The sequence below is a fragment of the Bactrocera latifrons genome, unplaced genomic scaffold (assembly GCF_001853355.1).
Source record: "Bactrocera latifrons isolate USDA-ARS-PBARC rearing strain unplaced genomic scaffold, ASM185335v1 scaffold_758, whole genome shotgun sequence".
NCBI classification, from domain to species: domain Eukaryota; kingdom Metazoa; phylum Arthropoda; class Insecta; order Diptera; family Tephritidae; genus Bactrocera; species Bactrocera latifrons.
Window position 1 is genome coordinate 74,716 of NW_017537443.1, and position 11,905 is coordinate 86,620.

General features: G+C 35.1%; 1 protein-coding gene across 1 annotated transcript; it reads left to right on the forward strand.

Annotated features, from left to right (window-relative positions):
• Positions 1-10: 10 nt before the first annotated feature.
• On the forward strand, positions 11-11,905 carry LOC108976379 (the record flags this gene model as incomplete). Its single annotated transcript, XM_018945439.1, is given in 3 exon segments — positions 11-991; positions 5,671-8,220; positions 10,428-11,905. Coding segments are annotated over 3 exon segments (4,460 nt in total), but the record flags the coding sequence as incomplete, so codon positions are not given.

Sequence of the window (11,905 nt, forward strand, 5' to 3'; positions counted from 1 at the left end):
CAATAAATGCACACGCTTACAATTTGCTGCAGAAAATTGAAAATGGCTGAGTTTGTGCAAAGAAACTTTACTGCATTAGAAAAATTTCCACAAATATTTGGAGAAAAACTTGTGTAAAAATACTAAGTTATGAAAAATGCGCATTGTGAAATTAAAAAGTGTTAAAATTTAAACATACAACAATAGAAAAGAGCGTTTGAAAAAGTGCATATTTTTCTCGCTTAGAACAAGATAAATTGCAAAGATAGAATTTACGTATACAGAGGCCATAGCCATCAACTGTCAGTGAAAAAAGTATTACTCAATAGAGGTTTAATTTATTAATGGAACTATAATTTGAATACATTATCAAACTTTTAATTACGTTTTGTAATATAAAATTACATTTGTGAAGTACTATAAAAATAGAAAAGGGACAAATTTTATTTAGCCCTATTCGTGTAACGCATACACAAGATTAAAAAACTAAATAGCTCAAACGAAAAAGGGCATACCTATGTAGTTTGCTAATTTAATATCTATGTACATACCATTGTATTGTATATTGCAATAATTTAGAATGTCCGCCGATTCTGGTGATAGTGATATTGACTCACGTCCTTCGTGTAGCCAAAATCGACGTGTAACTCGAGGAAATGCTAATCATGGTGGTGGTAATTGTACTGAAACTAGGAAAGGTAGAAAACGTCGCATCGTCATGCGCATCGAATTTGATGACAGTGGTGAAGATAGTTCTTCGGCTTCAGAAGTGTCGGGCGGAGATGGTCAAGTAGAAAACGGTAATAATAGTCAGCCACAATCATTTTCTACTATACCGCGAAGAACTCGCCAAAATGGTAGGCCTCTTGGAGGAAAAATGCCCATCAAAAATGATGGTTCCGATGATTCGGATAACATTCGTAGAAACAATACGCAGCGTCTTCGGAAGAAGCGTACAAATATGATTAACATGGATGGAAGCGATTCGGATGAGTCTTCAAGTGGTAGTGAGGTAATGGATTATTTTTCGTTTATTAAAAAGTTGTTCAAAAACATACAGATATATAAATGTATATGTATAAGACAGAAATGTATTGCTTTGATATTGGATGTGTGTATTGCGCATAGTCGTTCATTTTTATAGTTATAAAAGTACAAATTTTATTACTATCTAACCTAAAGTAATCGCTATAAAATAAATAACGTTTTCGTCCAATGAATTCTGAAATCGTAAGTTATGGCTAATATTCATATTTAAATGCTTATAAAAATTACGTGTTTGGATAAATATAATTAAAATATTTCCAAACATTTAAATATTTTATTGGTACTTACTCTATAAACTTTACTATGTATACAAACATTAGGTTCCAAGCATTGATATATTTATTTATTTACTATTAATAAAAGTATTAACATTTGATTTGAAAATTAAACSGTATACCGTTGTTTTCAAAAATGTTTTGTTGGATATTTCGAATAAGGGCAAACACCTTAATTAAGTAAATAAAAAATATTCATTAACTTATAGTATTTATATAAAATATGCATCTAATATTTTGTTTTATATTATATATATAATCTTTACGCTTCTACTTTAATATATTAGTATTTAAATATGTTTTTACCAATATACCTAAAAGTATATATTTTTAAAGTATATAGCTGTTATTCTTGAAGTTTCTTCCTATTATTGAAATATGCCAAGAAATTGTTCATAAGGCCGAATGTATGTACATAGTGATGGTCAAAATACTACAATATATGTGAATTGATTCACAGATATATAATAAAAACGTTATAATTTCAAGAGTTTCCCAAACTTCATTATTATAAAATGGATTAGCATCGCCAACTGCCTCCTTTGGGTCGCACCACAAATTTTATAAAGTGTTGAGGTTTATAGGTTGTGCATACCACTCCATGACCTTAATCCTATTTATTTGAAACCATAGAAGAGCCAACTTGCTTGTGTGCTTTGCATCATTGTCTTGTTGAAAGACTCAAAGAAATGCCATTTAACATTACATCCTGCATAAATCGAACCTCGCAGTACGATCCATGGTCCTCTTAAAGTAATGTATCGGTCCATCACCATTAATTGAAAAACATGACAATGATGATGATGATGATGTTTTTAAAGCATTTCAAATCATCTCCGGTCAACAACCAATTAAATTTTAAAACTCTTTATCTTAGATCGCATTGATAAGCTGTGCAATGACCGATTTCCAATGGTGCGAAATTTAAATAAAATTTTTACCAATATATAAAACAAAAATACATAATAAAAATTAAAACTTACATTTCCGAAAATTGTTTATTCAAATAAATATTTGGTATTTGTGCTTTGATAGTTAGTCCATGCACTATAATTATTTTGATTGCCTTAATAGCTTACTCTTATGAAAATAAGCGAAATTCCAAAAGCAAAAACTAAGTCATAAAATTATAGTAGTTTTTTATTGYTCTGTGTCTTTAAAGAAAAAATCACACAAATAAGGCAACATAAGAAATAACAAACACTAAACTATTTACCACATTTGCACTAATATTATTTTGACCGCTGCTCTAATATATATACATTTGTATTGGGATACTAATGTGTAATATGGTCCATTCTATTATTTTATAGATGAAAAGTCCTTGTCACAAAATTATCATCGTATTTATACAACGCAAAATACAGGTTACTAAAATCATCTATTGGAAAATTCCGTTTCTGTTTATTAGACCATAATTTTATTGCTCTTTTTTCCATTTTTCCAAATTGCTTCTTATATATAATGTATTTATTGTTTCGTAAAACACGTATACACTAATTTAGAGTCATTTAGCAGTAGCTGTGCTGCTGGAGGTGGTGTGTGGCTAAACCCGGAAAGAATAGTAAGCATTTTCTAACACAAAGGGAGTTTTTGTGGCCTAGTCAAGGGGTGTAGGGGTCAAACCACCACCATTTACTAATGCTGATTTCATGAAAAATTTTGAACTCAAATTCGTAATTAGGATACCATAAACCTCTCAGTACATCAGTCGCAAATTTTTCCTCCAGATTTATTGAGGAATTTTACTACTATGAGTAGTAAAATTTTTCAAATAGTATTCAACTTATGAGATCGTTTTATGGCTTCTTTTTATATTTCTCTTTCTAAAAACCACATATTAAATATTATGTGTATATAAGGATTTTTAATTTACTTGGAAGTTTTAATATATTAGTGCATATATGTACATATAATAAAAGCCTGAACAAGGTATATTCATTTTGGCACTAATGATCAGCGTGAAGAGCATTTAGCCATTTTCGTTTGTACATATGCATATGCAGGAGCTTGTCTCTCGGTTTGCAGACATCAAATGCTTCCTAAAAAGTTGCTCATTTGTCTAAACTGCTGATATCGTTATTCCTTACACCATMTTTCACACATGTATCTTACATCAAATAACATCGATGTAGATTCAGCATATATTTTGTTCTTTCTTATGATATTATAAGTCTGCAGGTATTGGTTAAAAAACTCTTAAACTTTAACTGAAATACGATATTGTAGAGTACTGAAAATTCGGCAGCAGCAATCCCAAGAAAAAGAAAAGATACAAATGTCGCTCAAGCATAACATTATTCACCAATGAGACTCTCCCATTTTAGAAAAATGTAAATTCTGTCGTAAGAGAATTTTAATGGTTCACAAACTATTGTGCGGAATAGGTCGAGATTTCTTACAATCATATGTATATTTTAATTTTATTTTTTTCATTACATGAAAAGACAAGCTAGAAAATAAGTTACGAATATCGTTCGATATACATACAACTAATATCAACATTGTAAGCCAAATGAAAAAACTATTCGTTATTACATTTTCAAAATCCTTGGAATTCTCCGATACATAACCTTATGATTTTATGGTCGGTGAGTCCAATGGTCTATTATAATATTTTGCTCCTGGGCCGGAAAAACATTGTCAGAACAGTCAGCATCGCATATTCACAGAGCTTTTTGCGAATAGCATGAATTTAGACAGATAATTTCACCTTCAAACAACTAAAATCCGCAATGTTTAAACTGGATTAGTTTAAGGTAAAGTTTTCCATTTTATAACATTATACAAATATCATTAAGTGTTGTTGTTGTAGCGGCAGAAATCTGCCGAGTTGACAGTCCATGGCCGAATAAAATCCTGATCCATTCCGATTGCGTAAACCCGATTGTCGTGGGCCCTATGTATATATAAATTATCAACGTAACGAGCAGCACATTCCTAAGTTTTTGAGACATTGATCTGGACTTTCTTCATTGGTACCGAAAATTCTTCATTGGCGGAACTGGCGATATCGGATCACTATAGCATGTAGCTGTCATACAAACTTACCAATCAAAATAAAGTTCTTGTATGGAAAACATTTTTTTTTTGACAACATATCTTCACCAAATATATTATTTCTCATAACAAGTCTACAATCTCCGAACATCGTGTTCGTGTTGGACTACTATAGCCTATAATAATAAATCTATATTGTCCTAAGCAAGTCTACAGTATCCGAATACGTCTTTATAAAAGATATTTTTCCTTATTAAGTAACCTTAATTCGATTAGTACTCACCGATCCAAACGGGGTAGATCGCCGAAAAAARCCTTAATTCGACTTAAAGCTTGATTATCAAACAATATGACTAAAAAGAACTACCAAAATGTTTTCCATTTGTCTATTTCATCCGAAGGTTACAATAAWTTAATTAAAATGAAGCAAAACACWCAAATTAGACCAAAATGGTTTCTGTTTTTATCATTTTTRTTATGCAGATAATTTTATGCCATYTATGATTTAAACAAAATGTCGGCCAAATTGCCACCACGGCTCAATTTGCATATCCACCCGTATACGTCAATTTCCGATTGCCAGGTGCAGCATTTCGGCTATAGTGCGCTGAAATTTGTCTTTGAGTTCCTCGAGCGCTGCTGATTGATTCGAATCACCCCAAAATCGGCAATTTTGTTGAAATAATTAAGACAAAATTGGTCTCATCTAAGAAGATGATTTTTTGATGAACGTGAATTTATAATATTATGATTTACATCAATATCTCATCGTTCTTATTTGTAGATGCTTTAAGAATAATAATGAGTACTATTATATCATTTTTGAGTAATACGGTAGTAAAATTTATGAAAGAAAATACTAAGTATTTAGGTTGCGTTACTACTTAATTATACCAAGCTCACCGATAGGCTTTTTAATTTATTTTTATAAATCATCGCTAAATATGTTAATATGAAACTGTTGAATCCAAACTTCGGCTAAGAGACGAAAGCTGTTAAAAACTAATACTCGTATTAAAAAACGGGTAGAATAGTTACCCTTCGAACCGCCGAACGAGTTAACGAAACGATTTTTTTTTTTATAAAAATATTTCTAGTTTCGGAATTTACTTACATACATACATATTTTGGGTTCTCACTGTATAGGTACCAATAACGTAGAAAATGATTAATATAGTTGAATATTTTTAATCTATTAACATTTATTAAGTATTTATATTATCAACAAATATATTTAAGTTTATTGTTATTAAAGGGCAAATAGCAGACGTTTAAAATAATATTTGTATACATACATATATGCATTTATGTGCAATAATGAATTGACAAAGCCGAACCTAATTTTTTTTTTTATATTTCTATTTTACAGATAAATCACTCGGTAAAAACGCGTACAGCAAAATCGTCGAAGAAAATTATCATCTCGGAAGATGAACAAATGCATTCTTCGGAAGAAAATCAAAGCAACAGCAAACAAACCGAAATCGCCACCGAGGCTGGTTTCAATTCGGACAGTAGTAGCAACGAGCTGCTCGAGAAATGCCCAATTTGTCTCTTGACTTTTCGACAACAAGAAATCGGTTCGCCGGCAACATGTGCACACAGTTTTTGCTCCAGCTGCATCGAAGCTTGGTCCAAGAATGTGCAGACATGTCCTATCGATCGCATCGAATTCGATCGCATTGTCGTGCGGGATAATTTTGAAAATCGTAGAATCGTGCGCGAGATTAACGTCGATCCCAATAAGATTAGTAAAGAACTGGTATTGGATGATGAAGCGGATGGTGTCGATGAAGATGTGACTTATTGTGAGATCTGCAATAGTCCAGAACGAGAAGACGTAATGCTCTTGTGTGATGAATGTAATCAAGGCTATCATATGGATTGTCTCACACCACGTCTAACGCAAATTCCAGAAGGATCATGGTATTGCGACAACTGTTTTGATCCATCGGCTGAAAGTGACAATGTGTCAGAAGATTTAAATTTGCTTTACGAAGATATACGCGACATGGGCATACCGCAAGCGGCGTTACGTGTAACTGAATTGCAGCAGCCTCGCATATTGCGCACGCGTCAAAATGAACGTATACGTGCGGCCGTTTTACGCACAACACGCAGTCGGGCGCGCATCGAAACAACCACAACCACTACAACAAGCGCAGGTACCAGTCGCGGTCGTGGCAGGCCTCGTAACAGTACAACCACCACCACGACGACCACAACCACACGCACCACAAGACCATCAACTACACGTCGTAAGCCGAGCAGGCGTCGCCGACGTCGCACACGCAAACGTACATATGTTGTTGAGTATGATTTGAATAATTTCGATGAGAAGTTCGCAATTAAAACTACAAAGAAAATTATTAGAAGACGTCGACGCAAGCGCAGAGCATCAGCACGCAATACTGCACGAACCAGTACTGGCGGACGTATGACGGCTAGCAAGCGCTTGGCAGAGCAGATGGGTGTTAAGAAAGATCCCACATACACTTCACACCTGTCTGGCACGTCAGCTGGACTATCACTGTTTGGCGGTGCCAATGATTTGGAGTACTTTTCGGATAGTGATAACGGTGGTATTGAACATGAAATTCAAGTAGAGACAGGACATGGCACCGCTCTACAAACCTCCATACGCATATCGAACTTTGGCTCGCAACGAGCACGCAAAGGTATTCTCTTAGGCCGCCTACAAGGCAATAATAGACGTAATGTTCTCCCAGATTTACCAGCACAAACTGCAACACCCACTAGTGGTGATCTGTTATCCAGCATTATGAACATGCAAGATCGTTGGCATAATGCAGCCAGAAACATGGAAAGTGTGCATATTAGTGCTGACGGCACTTTGCAACTGCCCAGTAGTGGAATTAACATGAACGATAGCAATAGTTCTAGTGTCAATGCGGACTCAAATCAGCGGCAAACATCACGTAACTCAGTCAGTGCTAATGAGCAACAATCACGCACCCCTATCAACCCACTTGAGGGGGTCACACAAGCGCCGATGTATCCGCGTGGTGGAGGCGGAAACCAAAACTTCGGCGGCGGCAATAGTGGTGGCGGTGGTGGTAACTACAATAATCGATACAGTAACAATCAAAACAATTATCGCGGTAGTGGCGGTGGAGGTCAATATAGACACTCTATGGGTGGTAGTGCTGGTGGTGACGGAAACGATGGCAGCCGTGGAAATTTCAATTTTAGTAATCAAAATTTGAACAACAGCAACAACCCGAATCAGAACCCAAATTTTTCACCTTTCTCGATGCGTTTCAATCAACGTAATAATCAGCGCAACAATAATCAACGAAACTCTTTGCCATTTATGCATCGTAACGATGACGATCGACAACAGCACCAACAACAAAACCAAACACAAAATAAACCGAATGAAGGCAATAATCCCTTTAGGACTGGACTGCCACCACCTCAGCAACAGAATATGTCAAATGAAAATCCGCTCTTTGGTGATCTACCACCACCAGTAAGATCTGCACCATTAATGTCTGCTGTGCCACTGGGTATGGCTGGTCCGCCACCTGTGTCTGGACTACCGCCGATGGCAGGTCCACCGCATATGACAGGACCACCTCCCATTATGGGAACGTTACCAATGTCGAGACCGCCACCACCAGCAATGGCTATGAGTGGCCCACCGCCACCACTGGCAATGCATTCGCCAATGCAAACAATGAGACCGCTAATGACTGTGCCACCACCACCTGCGCCACCTCCGGGTGTGCCTATGCCTTGGGCCACACCACTCTTTCAACAATTGAATAACGATTATGGAAATGACGATGATGACTCCAATTGTCCGAACTTTTCCGTATACTCAGCCGAATCCCAAGAAGTTGCCAAATCAGCAGAAATGCAATCACAAACTCAGCAGAACAGCGAAGCAGCTAAGGTATGAATTGAAAAACAAAAATTAGACAATATTTTTTTTTTTTTTTGGCAATGCAATGCAATTTTTCGAATATGGCACAAATACTTCGAAAACGTTGTTAGTGGCAACTTTACAGCTGATTGAAATAAGATATTTTGTATATACTGCAGCAGTCGTTATTGGTTTGAAAACTCGAATATAATAAAAAATAAATACAGTTGGGGTTCTCTTTTACATACTTAATTACTACCACTTAATTGCGTTTACTATTCGAAACACCATTTAATATAAATATGTTTATCAATAGTGATTAGATTTCAGAATACTTTTATTAAAAAAACACGAGATATTTTAAAAGTTATTCGTGATGCAGGCAGCAGAGGGAGAGGGAGATATCAACAAGTAGTATATGGTATTAGAAGCGCACACAGTGTAAAATTTAGGCAATCCTTCGACTTCACACACCTCGGGAAAACAACGAGTGTGGAACGAAATCTTATTATGTTTACACACAAATTTCCCACATTTAAATTGAATTAATTTATGACTTAATCTTTTTCAACTTTAACTATGAATAAGAAAATTTTGCATTTAAAATCGTTAAAAGTCGATATATTTACACACTTGCGGTTTATGCCAGAAAAGTCGTTCTTCAACTTTATTTTAAACTCTTTTATATTTATCAAATCAAAATTGTTTTTAAACTTAATTGGTTTAATTATTTAAAATGTTTAAATCTTTCGAAAATAAATTCATAAAATCCGCTTTTAATGTGTTTTTCGTCTCTTTGTATGAACAAATTAGAGACGTTTCGTTTGTTTTTTAAATTTATTTGAGTAAATATGTAAAAAAAAAACGAACTATAAGATTAATCCGAATTTACGAAGAATATTAAATAATAACATTTTCCGTAGTTGAATTTTTCTTTTTAAAACACTCGAAGGAAGAGGCGCAATATTTTGTGTAAAAATCGGCTAATATGTTGTTGCAAAATAAACTACTATTTGAAAATAACTCTTCGGCGTTAACTCGTATGTTATGTGCAGAAATAGCAAATCGAATATAGCGGTGCCGTAGTTTCGAAGATATGGGGAGCACTAACTTTGAAAACTTGAGTTGAGCTGAAAACGATTTAAAGTTTTAAAATCTGATATAAAACGGTCATAAAAGACAGGTGTAAAAAACACTCATCATCTTTTAAATTTTTGAAATTTAGATACAACATTCTTAAGATATAATTTAATAATTTTATAAGAAAAATTAAGCACCTTACTCCCTTATTAAAGTACTATTAAATATTAGGTGAATTACATTACCAAGTACCTATAAATTGCATTTATAGCCAAATTTAAAAGCTCCCACCAACCCAGTTTTAAGCAGCCGCCATTGGTTATATTAGAACCTAACCGCTACTTTATAGGTATTTCCTTTAGTTACACTTAAAATACATATATTTTATTATTTGTGAATGCTTATAGCATTTCTTTTATGAACACGTTTGCCGAATACTTTTTGGATATAAATATTTCTCTGAAAGGTGTGTTTCGGATTTTCTTATAAAACCACACATTTGTCAAGTAGAGTAAAGCATTCCGATCAAAAGAGATTTCAGTCGTGTTCTGTCAAGTAGCCTACCTTATTTTTGTCATTTACTATGGAATATATTTATTTATTCAATGCATTTGAAAGACTGTATTTTGTCGGAAAAGGAGAAAAGCCTGATTAGATTATACTTTAACAAAACCAGTTAGATATACATACAAGTACATCCAGTACCTTTCCGGCAAACTCGACTATCACGGAAATAGTACATATGGATTTGGCCGATAAGATTTTAGTTCAGTTTTCTATAGTCTTAAATGGTATACATATATTCATAGTATTAGTTCTATGGTGGCTGTATAGTTTTAGTTTTCTTTTTATTTTTTAAAATAGTAGTACGTGTTCCTAAAAAGTTAAGTAAATCGCTGATTTTACATTTTTACGTTCAAATATTAAGATTGTCCAATAAACAATATTTCTCCTGTGGAATTAAGTTTTAAACCTTAAATACAATTAGTTTACAATCAGTTTTTTTACATATTTCGTATAGACGATTTAAATTATACGTAGTTAGGAGCATTCAGATATGTTTAGGTGAACTCATACATGTAGATAACCACAAAATGGTATACTAACCATGATATATCACTTTTCTTTCTCCTATTTCATAAAATATCGATTCTCAGGAAGACGATGAAAATGAAGATTTAGTACAATTAGATGATGATGATGAAATACCAATGCCACCAGAAACTAATCCAAATGAATCTCCAACTACAGTCAAAGATTCTGACTTATATGAGCCAGAAAATCCTACAGAAGAAAACGAGGACGATGACGTCGCCGATCGCGGCGATGACGACGACGACGACGAAGAACTTAAAAAACAAGAGAACAGTGAAGACAATGAAAAGGATGAAGTTGACAAGACAAATGAAAACCACGAAACTGTGGAAGAAATTGCTTCACCACGTCCTGGTCGGCGCGATAGCGTGGACAATTGCGACTCACAATATGATCCGGAACATGAAATCATATCCAACGAGGATTCTAATATGGCGGTGGAGGATAATAAAACAGAAAAGTTGGACGATTGTAATAAAAGTAATAATGAAACGTTGGAAAAGGAGCACGAACCTAAGGACGGTCATAGCGATCACTCACGTTCACCAAGTCCAACAGAATCCGAGATGAAATTGCCCGAAAATGATGTAGGCATTGCAAATAAGAAGGGCGTATTGGAATTGTACGATGATAGTGATTGGGAAGAACTGGATATTGATAAGCCAAAGGAATATGAGAAAGCAGCAAAACAGTCAGAAAAATCTGACTTAGAAGAAGGTCAGTGTGAAGAGCAGGATGAGACAACTTCAGACAAGCTTAAGGAACGCAGTAAAAGGAATAAGAGTAAGGGTAAAGAAACAGATGATAAAAACGAAGGCGAACTTGATCGATCTTATACACCATGCCTGGATGAGAACAATGAACCAGAAGAAGGCCATGAAAATGAAAAATTCGATGAGACGGGCGCAAAGTTGCTAAATGCCTCCAAGGATTCGAATGAACCGGACACGGAAGGCGGTAAAACGCCCGAAGTTATTGCCAGTGCACCGGTCGCCATTGAAACCGAACTAATTTCGGACGACGATGAGAATGCACGTGGCTCAAGGAAGCGAAGAAGTAGCAAAAAACGTGATAAACGTGACAAAAAAGTTGAAACATTCAAAAAAGTAAGCAACAAACAAAAGGTACGCAATTACCGCACCGACAAGCAACAAGTAGGTAAATATAAAGTGCGACATCAATCGTCAAAATCACGTTCTCGTTCTAAATCTATATCAAGAAGTCGTTCACGCACTCGGAGTCGCAGTCATAGCCGCATACGCAGTCGTTCGCGATCACCACGAGTCGCCGTAAATCGCTCTCGTTCACCCCATTCAGGTAGATCACGTTCGCGATCGCCACGTGGTCGTGGCCGTAGACGTTCCCGCTCCCGTTCCCGTTCATTACGTTCACGTAGTCGATCAAACAACAAGGAGAACAAGTGGCGACAAGGTGGTCGCTATAATAATAACCAGACCAGATTTCATGATCGAAATAAACAAAAAAATCAATATCGTCCCAAACGTAGAGAAATTCCACGCTATAATGTACGAAACGTTGT